This window comes from Aythya ferina, assembly GCF_964211825.1.
Source record: "Aythya ferina genome assembly, chromosome: 3".
Taxonomy (NCBI): domain Eukaryota; kingdom Metazoa; phylum Chordata; class Aves; order Anseriformes; family Anatidae; genus Aythya; species Aythya ferina.
In genome coordinates, this window is record NC_140298.1 from 63821018 (window position 1) to 63846962 (window position 25945).

General features: G+C 35.7%; 1 protein-coding gene across 1 annotated transcript in view; it reads right to left on the minus strand.

Annotated features, from left to right (window-relative positions):
• Positions 1 to 2202: 2202 nt before the first annotated feature.
• Positions 2203 to 25945, minus strand: part of EPHA7 (EPH receptor A7) — a 188873-nt gene continuing 165130 nt past the window's right edge. Inside the window, exon 16 of the mRNA XM_084513165.1 lies at positions 2203 to 2715. Coding sequence (XP_084369291.1) covers positions 2697 to 2715 — 19 coding nt within the window. The 3' untranslated portion in view covers positions 2203 to 2696. The remainder of the gene's footprint in view (positions 2716 to 25945) is intronic.

Below are 25945 nucleotides of genomic sequence, written 5' to 3' on the forward strand. Positions count from 1 at the left end.
GTCTGGTCTGTTACATCTGTACACCTTCGTTTGGAAGATATAGTTCATTATATGCTTAAACCTACATTCTAACATATGTTTGAAAGTGGCACCTGGTTCCCACCTAACCTCCTTTGTGATTCACAGATGGGCTGAGAAGAAGCTACTCATTTAAAATTCCCAATCTGTAAGATATAATCTTAGGAAGACAATAAACTCAGACAGTCTAGAGTTTTAATTAAAAGCTACAGACAGATGAAGAATCTCATTGCAATTAGTTCTGATAATTCATATTCTTATGTGGAAAGATATGGATGTGGATTCTAGAGCTTTGGTACCACTAGAGACATCAGATCTACAATGCCGACAACCAGGAGAGTGACTTATGCCTCAAAGTGAGGGAGGAACAACCTTGTCTGCATTCCCCTGTTGGACCTGAGATACTCCAGTGTATAGACTGTAAGAATTAATGATTCAGAGAGCGAGATAAAGATTGTGGTCTGCAGTCTAATCCTTAAGGCTTCAGGTTAGGGATACCTGGAATCCAATACATTTACAAAGAAGCATTATATACTTTAAAGAATGGCTATGTAATATAAGAAGCTAACGATTTCCTAAATAGAAGCTAAAGTACCTGCTTTCAGTTTGTATCTTGCCTAGGTGGACTCTCTAACATTTTGCCAGTCATGTCCAGGTCTAGGGACCTCAGCACAAAAAGGATGTTGGTCTGATATAATGGGTCCAGAGGAGGGCCATGAAGATCATCAGAGGGCTAGAACATCCCTCATATGAAGAAAGGCTGAGAAAAATGGAGCTGTTCAGCCTAATGAAGAAAAGGTTCCAGAGTGACCTCATTGCAGCTTTTCAGTACTTAAAGGGTTAAAGTACTTAAAGGGCTTATAAAAAAGATGGAGAACAACTTTTTAAATAAATAGTGATAGTGTAAGGGAGAATGTTTTTAAACTAAAAGAGGGGAGATTTAAGTTAGATAAGGGGAGATTTAAGTTAGGGGGAAATTCTTCACTCAGAGGGTAGTGAGGCATTGGAACAGGTTGCCCCAGGAAGCTGTGAATGCCCCATCCCTGGAATTGTTCAAGGTCAGGTTGGACAGGGCCCTTGACAACATTATCTAGCAGGTGGCATCCCTGCCCATGGCCAGGGTGTTGGAACTAGTTGACCTTTAAGGTCTCTTCCAACCTGAGCCATTCTATGATTCTATGATGTTCAGATGTATGTCCTGGCTACTCTGCAGAAGGCTACTGTAATAAGGTTGCCCCACAGGTTTTCACCTTTCACAGCTAGGTTTTAAAAGAAAATGACAGCAACTTCTGCATTCTCTGAAGTATACAGTTCTGTTGATCAGTCTTGAATGAGGTATCAGTGATTTCTCAATATAGCCGTACAGTGGATTCAAGCAGGGAAAGAAAATATTTTTTATTTTTTGATCAGGTTTAAAATATAAAGCTATTCAAGCACACAAATATAACCTACACTGGGAATGAAGAGACACTTAAGGAATGTTTAAGTGCTAATGTGCTAACATGTCTGTATTCTTTGACATTCTGACAGTTAGATATCAGCTAGATGGCAATTTTCAGGATCATAAATTTGGACCTAGATACACTATTTCCACTTTACAGCCTTTTGGATATCTTACTTATGAAACTGTTGCCAACAGCTGGAAAAACAAACAAGCAAACAGACAAAAACATGCATTCTCTATCGTCTCTATCACTGTATTATTTGGAATGTTGATTGAAGTGATTCTCTATTTTGAATTTTGAACTCTTTAATTAATTAAACACATTTACCCTTTTTGATTCAAATCACATAATATTTCTATCTTAGATAATTATCAAGTCACTTTATACACACGTTTACAGAAAGATATTGCTGACCATCTCTAGCTTTGTTTGGAAGTAGTCATTGAAGACAAATATGACAATAGTCAAATTATTTGAAACAAACCCTCTGATTTAATGTTTAATAAACTGCCATGCAACTTCTTTGATGAAAAGTGCTTTGCTTTCTCAGAAAGAGAAATTCATAATGCCAGATGCAGTCACTGAAAATTACTGCAACTCTACTTAATATGCGTACATTCAAAGCTGAAAAAAAAAAATAAAATATGGAGAGATTCCTTTGGTGAGGTTGTATTCTAAGTTAAAAGACTTATTCCAACTCAGAAAAATAAAAAATAAAAAATCTTTCCCTCAGAAAGAAAGGAAGATCTGAGAAAAAGCCTAACATATCATGCTGTAATGCCCCAGTCTTAATACCAGCATAATAGCAGCAGAATCTACTCGAGGATTCTCTGCTGGGCTGCAAAGGCTTGTTCACCAATCACTAGACATTCAAATGGAAGAAAGCAATCTCCTGTAAGATCAGCTAAAAGGCTGTGAATTATTCCATCTGATAAACCTTTCTTGGATATAGAATGCAGAAATGGATCTGAAAAATAACAGACAACTGTACCTTTATCCTTGAAGGCATTACATATATATATTGAAGTCAGGTGTTGTCCCTCTACCTGTTTCACCCTAGCTATTGAACTAGATTTTGGTGAACTCCAGTATTGCAATATGTTTTCTTGAAGGTCACAAAGTTTCCTTTTTGGAACAAAGCTTGATCTTCACAGTCAGCCTAGTGGTGTGGTGTCAAAGCCTATGTTTCAAGCAAATCAGTCATCGGTATATAATAACTGGTCCATAGTTTCTTCATCTTGCCTCCCTTTCCCTAAAAAAAAAAAAAAAAAAAAAAAAAAAAAAAAAAAAAAAAAGAGAGAGAGAGAGAGAGAAAGCAAAAACACTTAAAAGTGAGTGTCTTGCTTGTATGTCTTCATAGTGAGTCAGATCATCCAGCCTATCTACATAGTCAGTAAGGGAACACTGTTGTGGAGTACAGCTCTGAGCATCCACAATGCTTTCATTACACAAAGTTTTCATTATGTCTTAACCATCTGTCTTGAAAAGGAGCAAAGTTGAGGGAGCGCGCCTTGAGAAGGCAGGGCAGTGTCTCTCTCAACCTTCTTCCCCATTTCACCATGTCAGCAAACTATGCTGGCTGACTGTGCCTGTGCCCAAAATAAGTGGGTAATGGGTAGGGGCAAAAAAATATCATTGACACTGGAACTACCCTAGACTCATTTATCAAAAATTCCCTGATATGAAACACACATGCCAGGGAAAAGGGTTGCATAGGACTGCTGAACCAGTCCAAAGAAGCACGGACTAACCTTTAAAAACCCTGACACTAGAGCGTCTGGGTGTGCATCCACCACTCAAGAGCCTGAAGAGGACAAAACGACACATGATTCACAGGTGGTGATATATCTATCTTTATCTCCATTTATCTCTCCCTTTATTTTATTTTATTTTATTTTATTTTATTTTATTTTATTTTATTTTATTTTATTTTATTTTATTTTATTTTATTTTATTTTATTTTATTTTATTTTATTATTTTGAATAAATGTGCTTTTGCTAAGCCTCTAATAATTCCTCAGTAAATTATCAGTCAAAGTTTATCCTTGTTAAAATCCTGAAAGACTTATTTTGTCTTGCCCTCCAATTGAGAGATTCAAACCTATCTCCTGCCTGGCTAAGCAGGACAAGACAGCAGACCAATGTCATAGGAATTTTGTGAATGTCTACTGGAACTATTCTGAATCATGCTAAACTTCTATTGATCAAATAAGCAACAAGCAAGCCTAGGTTCCCCATATAAGCATAATGAAATCTTTAAGATAGGTAGCTAATGCAAATACCCCTGATTTAGAGTTTAATTCCAATGCATAACTACAAATGATTAGTAATATAGGAGACGTACCTGCTCCCAAGTGCAACTCCAGTAGAACATTGGGCACTCATAACTGTATGTTATATCTGCCAGTCCTCAGCTGAGCTACACTCTATCCATAGAGCATACCTCAAATAGTCTCAAATGGCCTTAGAAACCTATGTTTCTAAGATATGTTTCTAGTTTTTATAGTTGAGTCCTTGATGTCTATTTTGTCTCTTTACATGGCTGTAGAATTACATTTCCCCACAGGCTGCTGTTAGTTTTTCTGTCCTTCCCAGTGTTGGCTCATCCATGCATCAGCCATCAACCTATGTGTAATTATTCTGCTCTTGGTTTTGCTAGCTTTTTCACTACAGACTGTCAGTAAGACAAGTTCTAGATGCAGCTTCTGCTTTCCAGCTTGGGAAACAGTCAATCATAGGAACGCCTGTGGAGAAAAGGACTCTAATCTCATATTTCACTGCAAGTCATGACACAGCTACGCACTTTGGACTTTAAATGATCATCAATGCAAGTCTCTCATCAATGCAAGCATGCCTTCATAGCTCACTGGAGAAGTTAAAAGCTGATTGATACTTGTATATGCACTTCTTTCATTATTTGTACCATTTGTCTTAATCCCATTCCCTGCTGTTAACTTTATATTCCCTTCTTGAATGTTGGGAAGATGATTTCAGATAATGTGTTCTGTTGGCATACTTACCCTTGTAGTTCAGTTTAATTTTGAGCTTAAGAATTCTGGACCATATACGAAGTTAGGAGTGTGATAAGGAGATAAAAAGAGCACAGAACAGAGGAATACTCATTCCCACAATGCTACCTACTCATTTTGGTGTTATGAATTTGCATTTTTCATATTTTTTGCCAAATACTTCTGTGGTGAAATTATAATAGAATAATAATCGTAAACATTTCTGGAGCTTGAAATAGATGTTTTGGTTTCTTTTTGTGTGTGTGTTTTAAATGAAAAGTAACCAGTATAAAAGTCTATGTTTTTCTTTTCTTTTCTTTTCTTTTCTTTTCTTTTCTTTTCTTTTCTTTTCTTTTCTTTTCTTTTCTTTTCTTTTCTTTTCTTTTCTTTTCTTTTCTTTTCTTTCCTTTCCTTTCCTTTCCTTTCCTTTCCTTTCCTTTCCTTTCCTTTCCTTTCCTTTCCTTTCCTTTCCTTTCCTTTCCTTTCCTTTCCTTTCCTTTCCTTTCCTTTCCTTTCCTTTCCTTTCCTTTCCTTTCCTTTCCTTTCCTTTCCTTTCCTTTCCTTTCCTTTCATTCTATCTTTCTTTATTTATTTATTTTCAGTCACAGGTTTATCAGTAAGACTTAAGAACTGTGACACAGAAAGCTTTCTTTTTTTGTTTTTGTTTTTCATTTTTTAATTTCTTTTTTTTTAATGAGAAAGAGAAGAAAATGAATTGAATGAATTACCTTTGCTAACATATCTCTGATTACAGTTGATGCTTTGGGAATGCTACTAGCATTACAACCAATAAACAATTCACTAATATTAAGCCTAGTTCTAACTCTCCAGCTGCTAATTTTACATAGAAAATTTGTTTTCATTCTTAATGTGTTGTTTTTTTTTTTCTTTCACTTATGTGTTTTTGATATCCTTTGCTGAGTAAAAAGGTAAAAATGTTTCCAGCCAAGCCTAAGTAGATAATTGTACTGTATTTTTTCTATCTTTGCTCAGTACTTATTGCCTAATTTTCACTTTAATTATCTTTTTTTTTTTTTTTTTTTCATATAAATGAATTCCAATATTAACATTAGACTTATCTTATGCGATCCTAAAGGAAAATGTGGTTTTTAGATCTCACATTTTTTAACACTGTGTTTCTTTGGAGCTAGGTTTGGTGTTTTTTTTGTTTGTTTGTTTGTTTTTGTTGGTCGTTTTGTTTTGTTGTTTTTATTTATTTATTTATTTATTTCATCCCAGTTGGCTAGATTTGTAGTGTGGGGAAAAAATACTAAAAGAAACACACGAACAACTGTCTTCAAATTTGAATTCTTCAAATTTTCAGTGCCTCTAATGAGATCTAAATTATTTTTCAGACATGCTGAGCTTCAAATAAATTAATGACTGGTAATTTGTGAATGCACACATACACACAAACAACAACAACAACAAAAATTTCCCTCCCTAACCCTGAATAAATTTTGAATGATGTGTTCCCACTAACAAAGAAACTAGTTTTATATCTCTGTGTTTTAAAAACTTCTGTCTTCACCTTTAAAGTAGGAATAAAGAAATAAAACATACAATTGAAAATTAAATATTTACTTGCACTAACTAGAAGATGCTGCTTGTGTTTAGAATAAAAAACTCTTTAAAAACTGTTTAGCTCTTGTACCTAAGCTGTAGACTTTTTAATTATATCTGAACAGGGGTGTCAGGATCATAGTTAGCTGATGTTTGTAAATTTCTCTACAAGTGTTAAATATTATCTAATTATTTCTATATGCATAAAGCCTGACAAAAGGCTTTAAAATAATGTGTAAAAATATATTAATGAGAAAGTTAGAAGAGAGACTGGATGGCAGACCTGGAGGAGAATGGTTTTCTGATATATTTTTAATGGACTGGAAAGGACTGCATAACTCTAAAACTGAATGCATAGCCTAGGAAGACATTGTGGTGAAAACACAAAAGAATATAATCATAGAGCAGTTCCTGAGAATAAAGATGTGCATAGACATTGCTATCCCTTCACTTCACTCCTGACATTGGTGGTGGCAATGACACTGTTTGGCAAAACAAGCAAGTGCAATGAAAGCTGACTGGAAGGGCATGGAGCAGTTGCCAGCACAAAAGCATTCAGAACAATTTGAGAAGACATTCTCTTGCTCCTGCCCAGCCTCCAGCTGCTACTGCAGGAGAGCATGTGTTATGGATCCTGTGTTAGATCTGCTAGTGCATGTAACTGTCTCAGCTATAAAAGAATAATGTACTATGTGTACTATTTGTACAGGCTAGCAGATGTGACACAAGATGTGACACATTGTCTTCCTCCTTGACCAGTTAGATGCTAGTTTTTCCAGTGCTACTAAAGTGCTTCCAGACACCTGTGTTTCTGCAACACCTAGGAATCTAATCTAAAGTTGTCTAAATAATTCAGCTTCACTAAGTGTATTGACAAGATTTCCATTACATGCAGTAGGATCTCATGGTCTACAGTTGATGCAGAGATCTTAATGTAGACACCTACATTTAGGTGTCTTAGTCTGAAAATGAATACTACCTAAAGAATTTCTTCATTGTCTCCATCAAGGCACTGGATATAGAGTACACAGATACTCACACAGGTATATATTGTTCTCTTTTTGCTGTTGAATCATGTTAAAAGTGTGTTATTAATAGAAATCTCCTACGCAGCTTTTTCCTGCTGATTGCTGGCAGAATTGTACCGCACAGCATTTTCTGTTTAGCTGACCACCTGAGGTTTTTTGTGTAATCTCCAAATCTGTTGGGTAATATTGTTCTTGGCTATCCCTATGTAAATATCTTCCTGGTTGAACACCAGGACACTCATGAAGTCAAAGAATCACACAAGAGGTTCCTGGGCACCAGCCATGCCTCAGTATCTGCTCAGTATTTTATTTATTTTATTTTGTTTTGTTTTGTTGGGGGAGGGGAGAGAATCCTTTGTGGGAAAATATCAGCTGTAGTAACCTTCAGTAAGAACGAAATTGCTCACTAAAATTTTATCATATTCTTGAAACATTCTTATAGGTATTAAAAATATTTCCAGAGGTTTTGTTTTCTACTTTTTGTCCACTGTTATTTCATCTTCTTCTGACCTTTGGCTTGCCTCTTGGGACTGTTTCCAACATGCCTTTATGCTTTATCTCTTCAGACAATGTTTTATAGAAACCTAGCTTCTAAACGATTTTTTTTTTTTTTTTCTCAAGACATGCCTGAACATGATGGCAATATTTGGCTAATTATAAGGCTATATATCTACAACTATTTAGGAGGATGTTACTGCCAGAATGGGTAAGTCCAGTAAAATGCACTCATCTCTTTTATTATAAAGGACTCTCCTGGCTGTCATCCAACATTTGACAAAATATCACCTGGACATAAAACTTGCTGCGTAAAAGAACACTGAAAGTTAAATAGGCTAAAACAGACATAAAGTGCAAAAGAAGGAAGAGATTGGAGATAAGACACTATACTTAAGATTATATTTACACATACTTTAAGATTATATTTTCACATACTTCAAAATACACAATGGCCTCCTAAGATGACCAGTATATAAACTCTTAAATAAAAAAAAAAGTTGTCACAGCAAGTCAGCCACTAACTAAAGGAGATCAATACATCTGTAATCATCCTATTAGTCTTCATACAAGGTTTTTCATTTGTTATTAAGTGTATGTGTGAACAAGAAAGAAGTAAAAACTATTTTTGAAAACAGACTGTGAGTAATCATCTTTTGCTTGCTGTAGAAGATGGGGAAGATGTACTGGTGAGGGAGAGAAAGCTTACAGTAGTAGAGCTTTTTACAGCTAAAGAATGATGTGCAGAGAAGTAATATAAAAATGTTGAGAAAATGAAAGTATGGAGGAAAATAGATTTTCTTCTTTTTAGCTAAGTGAGGAAAAAAAAAAAAAACACAAACAATCAAACAAACAAACAAACAAAAACAGCAATAAAACTCTAGTTAATTAGAAGAGGGGCACAATAGCTAATAGCCCAAAACTCCCAAGTTCCAAACCTCCATCTGAAAGTGCCTGTGCTGTAGCAGAGGGTTCACTTAACCTCTCCATGTTTTCCCATCTGTAATTTGGAGATAAGTATTTATTTGCCTCATAAGAATTGTGTGATGAAAATTAATAAATATATATGTGTAGCTTGATGTTGAGAAGTATTTTGATTTTTTTTTTTTTTTTAAACAGGATTTGTTTATCCTATCTTACATGTCTTCAGTAATTTTACTGCAGTTGTTGAAACAGAGTTGTGGTGTCAGACATTTTGATCCAAAGTCCTCCCACAGGAACTTTTAAATGCAATTTAAATTAACCAAAGGGGATCAAACATTGTTCTTTAAATGTAATAATCTCTGCCTTTTAGAATTTCGGAAAAGTAATTAAAATCTGAATATAAGGATTCCAAGTCATGTTTCCCAGTTCATTCTTGCATGTAACTTTTCATGTAAATCAGATTATGCTGTTTAACTTAAAAATCACTGGGCCAGATTCTCAGCTGAACTGAAACCAGTGAAGTGAAGCTGATTTACCCAAGTTGTGGGTCCGGTCCATGATATTTATTTAACTTATTCAGAAAAGAAAAAAAGAAAAAAGAAAAAAAAAAGAAAAAAAAAATGAAAGAAAAAAGAAGAAAAAAAAGAAGGAAGGAAGGAAGGAAGGAAGGAAGGAAGGAAGGAAGGAAGGAAGGAAGGAAGGAAGGAAGGAAGGAAGGAAGGAAGGAAGGAAGGAAGGAAGGAAGGAAGGAAGGAAGGAAGGAAGGAAGGAAGGAAGGAAGGAAGGAAGGAAGGGACAGAGGGAGGAATGTAATGGTATTTTCTTCAGCTTCATCATACTCTCATCATATATCACTACTTGAGAACCAGGCCTGGGAAAGATGTATAAAAAACAGTTGGAAAAGAGAATTTTATCCAGACCTTTCTTCAGCTTTGTTTTTTCCTGTAATTTCCAGGTTCTAATGAAGAGTGATTGTCATAGAGATTTCTGAGTGAAATAGCAAATCAGAGTCAGGTTCCCTAGATGACTGCCCCCTGTCCCCCGTCTCTGTCGCCATCCCACCCCCACCTCCACTTACTCCCCCCACCCTTCTCTCCATTAATCTATGTTTTGACAACTAACAGCTAGAGACAAATTCAACAGCTGGTTTGAGCAAATTTTATTCTATGGAACATGTGCAAGTGTTGCCCTTGTGTTGCTTCTGCATAAAAGTTGCAAGACAATATCTCCTTTATTTTTTCCCATGCATTTTCATTCATAAATGGTAAAGAAAAGCAAAAGGGACCCCCAAATCTATTAACTAAAGAACTGAATGTATGAGAATTATTCAGAATCTCCTTAGTGGTGTTTGGAACAATTAAAAAAGCATGCCTGCAGAAGCAGATACTGCTATATAGGAACAGTGAAATCTAATGAAACAAGCATCAGACGCAGAGACAGGAGTTCCTAAATTTTATTCCACATTTTCTTGAGACAAATTGAAAATTGGAAAGGTATCTGGATTCATTTGAAAAATATATTTTTGAAGATTCTGGATCTCCTTGTGTGTTCCACCTACTCTGCTTTATTTGGATTAAGAAAATGAAATATCTGTTGATCCAAATTAGTCAATATGTCCACATGATTCTCCCCAAAATCTTAGAATTTCTTTATTTTATAATTGTGAGAAATCTTTGATGAAAAGTAGTTCTTATTAGCTTTATCCTAAAAAGGGAGATTGCACTGGGCAAGGAAATCAGTGATATGGGTATGAACCTTCACAAAAATCTGTTTGAAAACAATTTTAATGTTTTTGTTTTCACATGGAGAGCTATGGAGTTCAAACAACTAAATTGAATACTTCTGGAATATACTTGTTAAAAAAAAAAAAAAAAAAGATAAATTTCTTACAAATTGTATGTCAAGTAATGGTTTGAATGTAATTATACTGTGTGCTATCTAGCATGTTTCATGTCCCTGAAATACTTTTGCAAGAAAGAACTCTGTATATATAAGGCTTTAGTATATTCTAAGTCCTTGTGGAGACAGCCAGCCTGATCTATCAGGAAAGTTTCCATGATTGTTCCTGTAATTTGGAGGTGAATGAAAATCCCAAATCCTTTGGAATGGAACAAAGAATATTTAAATCTGATTGCTGCCTACAATATATTTCTTCCTGTGTAAGGACTTTTTGACTTTTGTTTAAACTTATTTCTTAATAATCTTGGTATGGCATGGCATTTTAGCTGGCATACTGATAGATGCCTAGTTCCTGAAATTTGATCTTCCAGACAATTCACTGGTATACAGGGAATTAACTGTACAAATGTTTTCTTACTTACTGTAAAATAATAATTTTATTCAATACAGGTGCAATGCAAATTATACATTCACAGCAAATGATTTGCATTTAACTAAAAATATTTTAAAATATGTAAATGGAACTGCCATCTCTCTTTGTAATTTTGATATTAAAGTCTTGTCTTTAGGAGAATTGCATAAATCTTTTGTGCCTGTTTTTGTAGAGTACAGAATATTGTTTGCTACTAAAAAAGAAAAGCTGGGTTGCTGATCCAGCTGTTAAATCATGTCTACAATGTATCGTAAACATCCAAAAGATATAAAGCAAGAAACTAATTGACCAGTATTTGGATAGTGTGTGACATTGTGTAGCTGGCTTTGTAACATCACAGAAATCTATACTTCATACTTCATGAGTCACAATCAATAAACCTGCCATTACAGGCTCCAAAATCAATCTTGCCTATGTGCTCCCACCTAACACACACACTTTAATTCATCCCCTTTTCCTTCTACTTCCCAGCAGAACAAAATTAACTGCAGTGAGAATTTGTAATCTTTTGAGGAAGTAAGACAAATGAATTAGGAAAGTCAGTCTTATGGGCAGAATCACTTACCACCCTCTTCAGGCCTGAGTGTTGAAATGAACACTTCAGAGTTAGCACCTACACCCATACTGGTATTTCACTGTAGCCATATGGCCTCATTCTTTTTCTTTTTTTTTTTTTTTCATTTTTTTTTTTTCTTTTTTTTTTTCTTTTTCTTCTTCCTCTTTTTCTTTTTCTTTTTCATTTTCATTTTCATTTTCGTTTTCGTTTTCGTTTTCGTTTGTTTGTTTTAAGGTTGCTATATCTTAACACTTATTACCAATGTTAGGCAAATGAAGATTTCGAGTAAAATTTAGAAGTCCAGTTCAGTTTAGTGACTGAAATTCCTCTGTTCCAGTTTCTGAGAACCCATTTTACAATTCTTATCTCCAGTATTGAGGTATTGAGATCTATATGTTTGCCATCCTACTTTTTACCACACCAGCTCAGGACTCCAACCTTGTAGGTGCTACATGTCACCTACATGTCACCTACTTAACTCTTTAACAATATAAACATCATTGATATCCCCAGTAATTTCATAAGATCAGTAATTGAAAAAGCAATATATGGCACCGCTGTCATTCAAAAATGTTACTACAGCAGTTATGTCATAAGAATAACTTGTATAATGTCTCTGACCTTGTAACACATTCTAGATAATTTGAAATCCTTACCCTTTCAGGAAGGAAGAATAAGCTTCTTCAGATATCCTATAGAAAAAGAGCACATTAATAAGAGCATCTCTGAATCTTTGGAAATCCAAGCAATCACTTACCTCCATATTCTTAAGGGTGTCCTAGCTACCAGAGAAAAGGGGAAAGAAAAAATGTGAATATTCTCAACTTTTGAATGACCGAAATGGCTGTTAAGACTGCTCCTACTTAAGGGATTTTGTTGTTCACTCAGTGCAAATGTAATTATTTTGTTGACAATGGCTTGGTTTACTATCAAAGTGTCTGAAGTGATTTCATGAATACATGAAAATAGTTTTAATTGGTAGAAGTGTAGTAAAAAGAATTACCTGTTTTAATAGGATAGGGCAAAATTTCAAAAGCAGACATGAATAGTAATATGATCTTTGATTGGTTTATTGATAAAATATTCCAGTATTATTCACCAAGGCAATTCTGCTGATAGATCTAAGAAGTTATCTTGAAAAATTAATATACAAATAGTATCTTTTGTACATCATATAACTCCTGGGACTTACTGAACTTCAGCAATCTGAATACTAATCTCTTTTGAACACAGATTTCCTATATTTTCCTCATTATTTATTTATATTTCCAAATAGCCGAGATACTGCTTAGGATATAGTTTAATAATCTTGGCTCATACTGTCAAGCTATTATTGCTCTTGTAGATAGTGTTTTTTGGCATTTATTTTGCTGTGTCAGCCCACTGGAGCACTTAACAGAGGTTGGTAAATTAGAAGTATGAGATGGGAAGGAGAACAGTTAGCAGGTGTCATGCATTTGCAAAGCTGCACTTGCTACACTTATGTCTAAACATGCAATCCAAGAATGATATCTGCCTGAAAATGGCATAGAGGAATGAAAAGACAATGTATGGCAAAATTATTCTTTCTTGACATTTTTTCACAGGTTCCGACATCATTTTTGCCTGTTCATAGAACAGGCAGAACTGTTCCTCCACAGAAGATTCCATGTCATCCTTAATTGGCTTCTCTGATCTTTCTGAAAAGGAGATGTCAGTATTCCAGTCAAATTAAATAGGTAATCTCTAATTGATTGCAACAAAACTTGGAAGACAGCTTGTACCAAACAGCCCTCAGGAGACCAAAAGCAGGTTTACATTTAGTTTATGTAGCAGCTCTCCAGATTATAGAGTATTTTTAGTACAAATAGCATTTGCTCTATTTTCTGTTGTACTATCAAATACTGCTAATCCAAGCATAGAAAAGAAGAAGCAATGTAAGAGTATACATTTTGACAAGAATGTATGCAACAATATTTACTTTAAAAAACTGTCCTGAAGGTATATTCTCTTGTATATGATACTACAGTCTCTATACAGACAAGTGTAAGTATAAGCAGATAAAGTTACCTCCAGTCAGTGCAAGTGAAACAGTGTACAGGTATAATCATAGAATCATTAATATTGGAAAAGACCTCCAAGATCATCTGGTTCAACCATCCCCCTACCACCAATATCACCCACTAAATGTTCCTTATCAGTTATTTTTGGACAGGAAACAGTGTAAACAGTGACCCAGATGAACATGCTATGTCACTAAAAGTGACTTATCTGCCTGTAGGAAACAAGTATTATTCTGCAGAGTTGAAGAACAGTCTAGCCAGCATTCTGAAACTTATTACAAATTAAATAATAGTATTAAGCTAGAGATGTCTGTCAAATGTGAAAATGGTAAACCCACTGATGACACCAATAAGAAAAGAGACAATAACTAAATAGCTAATAACTATTTTTCCCCCAGTAACACACAGTGAAGCTTTTCAGTAAAGATTGATCTTTATCTCCTTTTAATAACATGAAGATTTTTTATTTTTTATGCCAGTGTTTCTGATACCTTGTACCAAGGTTTGATAAAGGCTTAACTACTCCATGCATTGTTTTTTTGACCCTTGCTTTTAGCTTACAACCACAGTTTTCAGAGCAGTGTATCTGTTTTCTTGTGTTTGGGGAGAATCTTGATGAGAGAAAAGTTTCATCACTTCTCCCTGATGATCTGTCTTTTTTCAAAATGTAAGTTATAATGCTTCACACATTGTCCCTGGCAGGACATTTTCTGAGCAAAATGTCAAGATTTGCAATATGAAAACAGTTTCCCACCTATTGAAATTGCAGTGGTGAAGACATGAAAAATATTTCACTTGTCACAGAAATCATATGAGAGATACTCTCTGACAGTGGTGGGTTTGGATTTGTAAGCATGTGAATAAGTGTTTCTGACCATGGATACCTTACTCAGGGACTTAAAGGTCAACATGGGTTTATGAGCTACATGGAGTAGATGATTCCTACCAACTTAACTATAATGACTTACTTCTTAGTGACTTATTTCTTAGTGTATACTTACAATTTGAATTCTTCATTTATATTCTTAATTTTTTTCACAGCTTTATCACTGCCCATCTTTATGGAAATGGAAGCAGTGTGTCTCTCTGATTCTCATTTAGGAGTAATTAATAATTTTGTTCTTCCCCATGTCATTTTGTCAAATGAGCCATTTAAAACAACGTGCAGAATCTTGAAGTTAGAAGTGCTCTAAATTATGTATTTTCAGTGATACTGCTCTGCACAGCTGTGTGAGATTTCACTTCCCAATCTCATATTTCCGCCCATTTAAACAGAAAAACCCATGAATAGTAACTAGCAATTAATAATCCTCTCTAACTTGTTGTTGCCATCAATCCCTGTGAAAGAGATTGCTCCCCTCATCAACACAATAGAAATTTTAAAGAACTAACAATACAGTTGTAGACAGTATTATCTTTTCTATGGTATTCCTTAATAGCAAGTTATTACTTGAAGTCTAAGAAACATTTCTGACCATTACACAAGGTAATGTGTCCTTGTTGACACCTCCCACCCCCACCCATTGTTAGAACCATTGAGTCTGATGAGTCTGATCACTATTATAATGCTACTTTTTTATTAATATTATTTTTTATTTTCCCAAGAAAATAGATTTTCTGGGCCATTTATAAGAATATAATGAGATGTAGCTCTGTCTCATTGATTAGTCCATTTTTAAGTTCTTATTTTCTTAAGTATTAGATATCAGTCCTCAGCATCAGTGGCAGTTGTCAACTAGGTCATCATGGGAGAAGTATTATTCCAGAATATAAAGTAGACTCAAAATAGAGTCAACTTCTCTCCCTCTGGAATAATAAGATCAAACCTGCAAATACGTCACTGTCTTCCCTATTTTTCTGATGACCACCAAATCCAAAAGAAAGTTTGCATCTGCATTGCTACTTCACTATGAAATTGATTGTGAAATTGAATGATTTCAATGAATTCTTCATAAATAGATGTAAATACATTTGAATATTGTAAGGCTGTTATATTTTTAAAGAAAAAATAAAACCTGTTTTGCATAACTAGAGTGCTGTATGTTGCTTTTATATATATAAATATGTATTCATGTATATACAAACCATAGCATGCAGGTTTGTATTATCATCAGACTCGCTCTTATTACATTGCCTGCTCCAAAACTGATTTTTCAATAGATATCTCTGATGAACATTTTGAGCCATTTACTAGTAGGATTCTGCACTTGTACAGAAAGCTCCCAATGCACAGTGAATGTACTTGTAAGTTTTTCAAGTTTCACAATTTAATAAAAGCATCATGAAACTGCAGAAAATATTTCATTCATGAAAAAGATTCATTTTCAAGAACTGTATCATGCCCACAATATCTTACCTTTTTGTGCAAATGGTGATTTGAATATGAAAATGCATTGTGCTATATTATTTTGAAAAATTCTGATTCTGAAGTGTGTGAGTTGATATATAATCCTAATTTTAGCAATAATATATAGTCTTGGTGCAAAAACTGGCTAAAAAAAAAAAAAAAAAAAAAAAGTCCCTCTAAGAATATTTATCACTTCTTCTGTCTTGTTTTTCATTACAAAGTCTGAAAATGCTTTGTAAACATTGATTAAAATGTAAACTGAAGATTAGAGGGTTTCTCTATAATAAAATAGTATTTCTGTGGAAGATCTGAAAGTAGAATTCAGGATGAGAAAACAATATGCAAAATTTTCATAATGAAATAAAAAATGTCTTAAAAACATGGAGATTGTTATAGATTCATAAGTAGATCCACACTAGTGATAAGAACATTTATATATTAGTGAGAACAAAATTTATTCTTCTGATGGAAGTATTCAAATAACAATTAGGACTCTTTTCCAGTAATAATACCTACTTGTGGGTGAACATAGAACTTTGAAATTTGTTTACACGTATAAGGACAAGTGAAAATTTATGATTTTATGTACCTGTGTATGTGTATACAAGCATTTATATTTATATATGTATACAACCAATAAAGTCATGTTATTAAAGTTAAATGTTGAAAGTGGGACTGAAAGACAATGACAGCTTTCAAACGAAACTACACAAAATCAAAACAGCTAATTTAATTCAGTCCTGAACAGTGACAGAAAAGACTAAGGTGCAGTATTTAATCTGAAAATTTATTTCAGTTTTCAGATATGTGAGCAGTTGTAATATCTATAATTTCTTTTTAGAAACAGCATTTGATCATCAAGTAATGGACAAAATTAAAACAATGAGATATATTTAGAATATTTATTGATTTTGTTAGTTTTTTTTTTTCTTCTTAATATATGTATATATACTGAAAGCAACTATTACATTGAAAACTCTCATAAACTTAAAACTAAAGTAGAAACAGCATTTCACAAGCTTCATGACTTTTATTTATTTTTTTTTTCCTGAAGATTTATTTGGCTGTATTATATCTGGCACCAGCTGGTGAACGACTAACAGCATAGCACAGTGGTGACCACATTATGCTGTCTCTGTTCTCACTGTGTGCAGGACAAAGATTCCTATTTTAGGTACCCCTAAAAATTTGTTTTAGTGGTAGAAAAAATCTACTAAACTTGTCACACTGATGAGAACAAAAATAATGTACATTGAGAAATGTTTCTGTTATGTTAGTTTTGGAAAATTATCTGTGAAGTAAAATGTGCAAAGCAGACGTCTCGGTGATTGTATGAGCTTATCTCATCAAGGCCTCCCAGAGTCAGCTCAACACCCAAGTGTCAATGGCCTTGGCTGCAGATATTAGACAAGGATTTCAGTGTGTTACATTGCAAGTTCCCTTACACCTTGTCATTTCTATCTTTCACACATTTTGCTTATTTCATATCTGAGTAAAATTTCAGCTTCCCAGGCAACTGCATGCTGCCGCTGGTAGCTTAACTCTGATCCCACCAAGGTCAATGAAAGTATTCCCATGAAATCCAGATCCAGATCTCATCAGGATCTGGATGAAAGTTTTTGTGTGGAACAAAGCTCATTCTGTAATGATTCCAGTATTTATGATTTATCTGGCATACTTTTGGCTATGAAACGAGCTCAAAATCAAATTCCTACTTGCCAGACCCAAACAGCTCAACATAAGCCATTTCTGACCTAAATGTAGAATTCAGAAAAAGCCAGTAACAGTACTTGAATGAGAGAATTAACAGATTTTTTTTTTTTTTCTTCTTTGCTGCTGTCTGCAAGTCTTTGTCTATTTAATCATCCACTTATTGAGGTTATTTGATAATATCCAGAAGGCATGACTGGTTTCAAGGGTCTCAGGTGAGTTTTGCTCTACAAATGTCAGGAAAAATATGCATATATATACACATATATATTTATACACATATATAAATATCTTTTGTGACAGCCCTTCCAATTTCCAAGAACAAGGAAGTAACTTAATAAGAAGTTATTGCTCATTCTATAATTCACAATTTCTTGCATTTGTGTGTGGAATTAATCTCATCTAAGTTTTAGCCAACTTAACCATGTCACCTGGTGTTTCTCCATAGCCATAAGAATAGTTTTAAATGGTTTTAAAATAGGTAGGTGGAATGAATTACCTTCTAATGGCCCTCGTCCTTCTACATTATTTATACTGTCTAAATAATTAATTTAGACTAGACATATAGATTCTCTGTACCACCATTTTTTTTCTTAAAACCAGAAGACCTAAACTAAAGACAAACTTCAATAAGTCTGTGATTGCATAAAGTTGTGTCAATGACTAAAAGCAAACTTATACATATAATATATAATGCTTAAATGCACATGGATAGGCACATATGCATAAATACATATAGACATAGTTTTGAACACATATACATGTATAAACACATACTACACCAATGCCTCCTGTGTCTGAATATGTGTTTGATCATGTTTTTCTGAAGAGTTTTCTATAGCCAGTAATTCTGTTTCTCTAAATCTCAGCAACTATTCTATACACCTCTTTGTGGCCTCCTAAGAATCCCAGAAACTTACAAGAATAATTAAGAAATTAACGTGGTCAATCTGAACATGTTTTCTTTTCTAGTTTGTTTTCCTCTTAAAAGGAAACAAAAACAACGAAAAAAAAAAAAAAAAAGAAAAAAAAAAGAAAAAAGAAAAAAAAAGATTTAACTCGCTTCATCCAGTTGTTTATTTGAGTAAAAGGAATTGGAAAATTTTCCTTTCAAAATTATAATATTCTGTACATTTAACAAATATAATTTACTTCTTTTTCCAGTTATGTTAACAGAAAAAAAAAAAAAAAAAAAAATGACAGTATATTAACTTTGATGACACCCGTGTTCTTATACAGCCATAATAAGATCTTAAAGTTCATCTCTTGTTAAGGAAATTTTCATGACAGTGGAAGAAACAGCTCATTAGTAAGATGATAAAGAGGGACACTAAGTGCTCTGTAAAATAGCAGTCATGCTTACTTTCAAATTGGTGTTAATTTTGTACCAGAGAAAATGAGTCTATTAAAAGTGATTTTATGCAGTGGTTTTTCATTTTCAGTTTTATATTTGAGTTAGATTGGAATCTGAGTTGCCAAAGGGTTGCTGAGACACTACAGCTTAAAATTTCCTGTAAATGTATTTAAACTCAAAAAACATTGAAACTTTATTTTTATTTATTATTATTATTATTATTATTATTATTATTGGCTTTCATTTTTCCTCCAGATAAATAGAAACCTTAAACAAGATTGTTATCATTACCAGTAATTGTTAACAATAACACTGTTAATACTAATTAGAAAAATGCTTCTACACCAAGGAAAAAATAGGCATAGCTAAAAATACAGGCGAGGTACTTGTTAGGAACCTGATCAAACAAGCTTAATTATGACCCCCAGATAAAGGGACTGCCATTAAGCCATTAAATTATCACAGATAAGAGAGACTCTCAGTCACTGTCTGATAATAAATCACAGCTAACAACAGCAAGGAAATCAGAGCTTGAACTGCTAATCCTTTTGAGGTTTGTGATGAGCACCAGTCCCCCTACTGTTTTGCATCTATTTATATTGCACTCAGAACCCCCAAATGGCCTCTGCTTATCAGCAGCTCTCAATAAGGTATGCCTATTGGTGTGTCACCTCACAGCAGAGGCTGTTATCAGGAAAGAGGAGTTTTAGGAAATCTGATCCCTTGAAAAACCTAATCCTCTAGAGATTATTGCACATGAACAAGTTTTCTGCTATGATTTACCTTTGTTTATTGGTAGCAGAGATTAGCACTTCATGATTGCCATTTCAAACAACTATTTAGTTTAGGAGTAAAAGTAATGACTGAACGTGCAGGATTTTCACATTTGAAGCTATCATAAGTCTAGTAGTCAAAAGGCAAGATAGTCATTTTTATTTATATGTTGTCTCTTAAAAAAAGACTGGTGAATATTTCTACTGCCATGACAGGCTGATCTGAAATGCCCATTGCCCATACAGAAAAGAACCTACCCTTCTGTATAGTTTTAGTCATGTGAATGATCCCTGTACCTTTGATGGTATATTCTTGTTCTTATAGGTGGACTTAAGTGGTCTTGCATTGGCCCCTGCATTGACATGCTCTTGGTTTCATTTGACATGGTCTCCCACAGAATTCTCCAGGAGAAGCTGGCAGCCCATGGTTTGTACAGGTACACTCTGCTGGGTTAAAAAATTGCTAAGAGAGTAGAGGTGAATGGAATGAAATCCAGCTGGCGATGGGTCATGAGTGGTGTTCCCCAGGGGTTGGTGTTGGGGTCCATCCTCTTTAATATCTTCATGGATGATTTGGATGAGGGAATTGGGTGCACCCTCCATAAGTTTGCAGATGACACCAAGCTGGGGGGAAGTGTTGGTCTGCCGGAGAATAGTAAGGCCCTGCAGAGGGACCTGGACAGCGTGGGTAGATGGGCAGAGGCCCTTGGGATGAAGTTGTACATGACTAAGTGCTGGGTCCTGCACTTTGGCCACAACAATCCTATGCAGTGCTACAAGCCTGGGGGAGAGGGTCTGGAAAGCTGTGCAAAGGAAAATGATCTGGGGGTGTTGGTCAATGCTTGCCTGAACATGAACTGTCAGTTTGCCTAGGTGGCAAAAGAAGGCCAACAAAATCCTGTTTTTTATCAGGAATAATGTAGCCAGCAGGACAAAGGAAGTGATTGTTCCCCTGTACTTGGCCCTGGTGAGGCCGCACCTCGAGTACTGTGTTCTGCTTTGGGCCCGTCGCTACAAGGACGAGGCCATGGAGCATGTCCAGAGAAGGGCTACAAAGGTTGAAGCTGGTGAAGGATCTGCAACACAGGTCTTATGAGGAGCAGCTGAGGGAACTGGGGTTGTTTAATCTGCATAAGAGGAGGCTCAGGGGAGACCTTATTGCTCTCTACAACTACTTAAAAAGAAGTAGGGCAAAGCTGGGCTTTGGCCTCTTCTCACTGATAACTGTTGATAGGACCAAAGGGGATGACCTCAATTTGCAGCAGGGGTTGTTTAAGTTGGAAATTTTGAGAAATTTTTTCTCAGAGAGAGTGGTTAGGCATTGGAACAGGTTGCCCAGGGAGGTGGTGGAGGCACTGTCCCTGGGGATGTTTAAGGAAAGGTTGGACACGGTGCTTAGGGACATGTTTCAGTGGGTGATATTGGTGATAATCTTGAACGTCTTAATGAACCTTAATGATTCTATGATTCAGCCATGATGGGTACTTTCTATGTTGAACCGGTTACTGCTAAGAAGGGATGTGTGCTCTGGAATTTTATTAACAAAGTTCTTTCCTAACTTAATGCCATTGAACTGCTAAGAAATCTTATCTTTTAGAATTTGTTAGGATTATTTTTTTGGTAGTTAAAGGTCTTGCTTCTTAGTGCTACCATATATTCCTAAATGAATAACTACTAAAACCATCAAATTCAGTTATACCTATTAGTGTAGCATAATAATAAGCATAATAATCTTGAACTGTAGGAACATAATGCTGCTGAAAATAGGTGGACTAAACAAAATTGCTAAGAGTTTCAAATTTCCTTTTTCTTGTTGTACTCAGGTTCAATAGTCAGGCTGGATGAGATGACATTAAGTGACATGACTGATTACTAATTAGCCAAGATTTCTGGTGGTAGCTGTTGGTGGCAGCTATTGAGATGCAGTACTGTGAGTCAGAGAGATAAGAAGAGGTAAAAAATTAAGCTGACCTCTAGATTTCATTACATTTGATGTCACCTAATAAAATTTGATATGTTTAATCCTGCCTACATTCTTCTTCCCAAATCTTTTCCCACTGACAATCATGATAAAAATAAAATAAAATAAAATAATAATAACAAAATTTAAAAAATATGAGTTTCAGAACTTTTTTTCTCCCTTGGGAATGCTACAGTATAAAAATGTGCAGGAGGACAGCTTTAGTGCGGAAGGACGTAAATGAAGTAGTGTCACCTATTTTCAAAAGTAAGAGAGGGATGATTTTATTACATTAAAGCATGTGTTAATATATAACTCTCTATATATACTTAAACTATAAGTTTTCAGTAGAAATTAGAAAACACTACATGATGATTTTTTTTTTTTTTTTTTTTGCAGAAAGAAATATGCCTCATACATTTTTTACAGATTAGTTGGATTATTCTTGGCAATGTAAATAATTTACAGTAAGAAAATTATTGCTATTAAACTGTCTAAAGAAACTTCTGCTGGATCTGTTTACTAGGATACAATTTTGAAACACTTATTTTTCTGGAAAAAGGTATATAAACAGTGGACTACAGCAGTGTTTGCCAACACTGCATCATCTTTTAAAGATTCACACAACATGTAACCAACTTTTGTATTCATTAGAAAAACTGCCTCGGACTAGTCCATCTCAATTTCACAGAATCACAGAATCACAGAATTGTCTAGGTTGGAAGAGACCTCAAGATCATCGAGTCCAACCTCTGACCTAACACTAACAGTCCTCCACTATAGCGTATCTCTAAACTCTACATCTAAACGTCTTTTAAAGACCTCCAGGGATGGTGACTCCACCACTTCCCTGGGCAGCCCGTTCCAATGTCTAACAACCCTTTCAGTAAAGAAGTTCTTCATAACATCCAACCTAAAACTCCCCTGGCACAACTTAAGCCCATTCCCCCTCGTCCTGTTACCAGGAATGTGGGAGAACAAACCAACCCCCACCTCACTACAGCCTCCTTTAAGGTACCTGTAGAGAGCAATAAGGTCGCCCCTGAGCCTCCTTTTCTCCAGGCTGAACAAGCCCAGCTCCCTCAGCTGCTCCTCGTAGGACTTGTTCTCCAGGCCCCTCACCAGCTTCGTCGCCCTTCTCTGCACCCGCTCAAGCACCTCCATGTCCTTCTTGTAGCGAGGGGCACAAAACTGAACACAGTACTCGAGGTGCAGCCTCGAGTACAGAGGGACTATCACTTCCCTAGACCTGCTGGCCACACTGTTTCTGATACAAGCCAGGATGCCGTTGGCCTTCTTGGCCACCTGAGCACACTGCTGGCTCATATTCAGCTGACTATCCACCATCACTCCTGGGTCCTTCTCTGCCTGGCAGCTCTCCAACCACTCATCTCCCTGCCTGTAGCACTGTTTGGGGTTGTTGTGCCCCAAGTGCAGCACTTGGCCTTGTTGAACTTCATGCAGTTGACCTCAGCCCATTGGTGCAGCCTATCCAGATCCTCCTGCAGAGCCTTCCTATCCTCGAACAGATTGACACACTCACCTAACTTGGTGTCTTCTGCGAACTTACTGAGGGTGCACTCAATGCCCTCATCGAGATCATCAATGAAGATATTAAAGAGGACAGGCCCCAGTACCGAGCCCTGGAGAACGCCACTAGTGACTGGCCTCCAACTGGACTTGACTCCATTTACCACGACTCTTTGGGCCCGGCTATCCAGCCAGTTTCTAACCCAACGAAGCATGCGCCAGTCCAAGCCAAGAGCAGCCAGTTTCTTGAGGAGAATGCTGTGGGAAACAGTGTCAATAGCCTTACTGAAGTCAAGGTAGACCACATCCACAGCTTTTCCCTCATCCACCCAGCGCATCACTTTGTCATAGAAGATGATCAGGTTTGTCAAGCAGGACCTGCCTTTCATAAACCCATGCTGACTGGGCCTGATCGCCTGCTTGCCCTGTAAGTGCTGCGTGATGACTCTCAAGAGAACCTGCTCCATGAGCTTCCCTGGCACTGAGGTCAAACTGACAGGCCTGTAGTTTCCCGGGTCTGCCCTCCGGCCCTTCTTGTAGATGGGCGTCACGTTTGCTAGCCACAAGTCAACTGGGACCTCCCCCCATAGCCAGAACTGTTGATAAATGATGGTAAGCGGCTTGGCCAGCTCCTCTGCCAGTTCTCTCAGTACCCTTGGGTGGATCCCATCTGGCCCCATCGGCTTGTGCACATTCAAGTGCCGTACCAGGTCACCAACCATTTCTTCATGGATAGTGAGGGCCACATCCTGCTCCCCATCCCCTTCCTTGTCATTTGTTTTCCTTGATATTCCATCTTTGAAGAGAATTTCTGTCCACTGGTTAAAAGTTCATTTCCATTTATTTATTTAATTATTATTTTTCTTTAAAGAATCAATAAATTCTTACTTCCTGTACTGTAGGGTACTGTAGGATTAGAACAAAAGATTGAACAAAGACCATCTTTCAATAATGTAAGTATTGTTTATATTTAAATTGAAAGTAAATCGATACAAAAATCTTAAATAAACCAAGGAAGAAATGCAAGAACAAGTCCAAGTGAAGGCAAAAGAAGGGTTAGAATCTTTAGCAAAAAAGACTTTGGATGACCAGTATTTGAAACCAGACTACAGGAAAAGGAAAGAGCTGGAATGGGCAGGTGAGATGTTCTGGGAATGAGAAATAAACTTTCCTAAATGGCAGGGTGCAAACACACAATGACAAAAATGGTAAAAAGTAAATAATAATAATAATAAACAATAATAATTTTTATTATTTTGATTTTTTTTGTCCAAGTTTAAAATAGCAGCTAGTCTATGAGTTCCTTCCTTTGTGTCACTGAACATATCTTCTAGGAATATCTATTGTATCGTTGTTTGGCATCAGTGCATAACAATTCACTTTCCTTGATATTTTGGCATTTTATGTAACAAAGGCTATACCTGTCCAGTACATACCAGGAAAGATTAGTTGACCTGGGATTTGTTATGAATTTTCCTTTAATCCCAGATTTCTACTCCTTTATTTTATTACTTCCTGCCATTGTTACTCAATTAATATCTGTCAATTAAACAGCAGAATCCTCTAAATTTAACATCAGCTATGCAGCAAACAATGCTGAAGCAGTGGAGACTGGTCCAACATATATGACTAATAAATTCAAACAGTAAGGACTTAATTACATGTGTAGGAACTGGCCTGTGTCAGTATAGATACGTAGATACAGATATAGAAGTCATTCAGCTATTGTTCATTTTTAAAATGCTATATGTCAGTTTGATTTGCTAGTTTTTGGAGTCTCTTAATTTTTGGCTTATTAGTTCCCAAAGTTCTACTCCTTCAGACAGAGGAAGATTTATAAGCATCTACACTATAACAGACATAAATTTATAACACGTTCCCTCAGAACATCAAATAAATCCTCTGGCAGCTTGTTCTCTTTTGTCACCATCCTCTCAAATATATCTATAGCATTTGAAATAATTACTTTTGTAACTACAAAAAATTAAACCCAGTACTACATATTTCTGGATTATTTAAGGTAGAAAAAAAGGAGAGGTCTCTAAAAACAAACAAATAAATAAAATATTCATTTATTCTCTCAAACATACAAGATATAACTCAGCTTGAGAAATGCTAAATGTCAGTCACCACCCTCTTATTTCCCCCACTTCATAAGATTTCTAATATGGTATGAATACTAATACCATAACTACTAGTAACTCATGCAGTCTATTCACCTGCCTAGAGCTACATACTTTCAGTATTCATATAAGATTAAACATAATTGTGATGTAGACACAGAATTGGTTTTGGAGAATTATGATGACATTTCAGTGAAGTTAGGATGTGGGACAAAAAAGTGACAAACAGGTTTAACCTGTTTACTAAGTTAGGGTTCAAATAATTCTCACTGTTTCACTGGTGTTGTAACACAGACCCCAGTTTCTGCAATGAAACAGAAGTGGCTAAATGCAGTTTTGGGTCCTTACCCTGACAGGGTAGTTCACCAAAGTCTACTCAGTTGTTGCCTAATCCTCAAAGTTCAATATTTACTGGGATAGAGAGGAAGAGAGGGACTGATGTCTCAGTGCAGTAAATTGGATATATGCATCAGATGCTAGAATTCACTGCAGGGAATAATGCCAAAAACAAGAGGAACAGCTGCAGTGGGAGAGATGCTGAGTCTCACCTTGCAAAATCATATAGTCTCAGAAGTAAGGCAATGCTGTAAAATATATTAGGGAATCATCCACTTGTTTTGTTTCCCCTTTCTGGCTGTTTCTCTATTTCGCTTAGACTGTTTCCTGCTTAGTATGCTATGGTTGGAGGATGTTTTTTGCTAAACATCCAGCTGTCCTCTTTAAATGTAGAGGGAGAG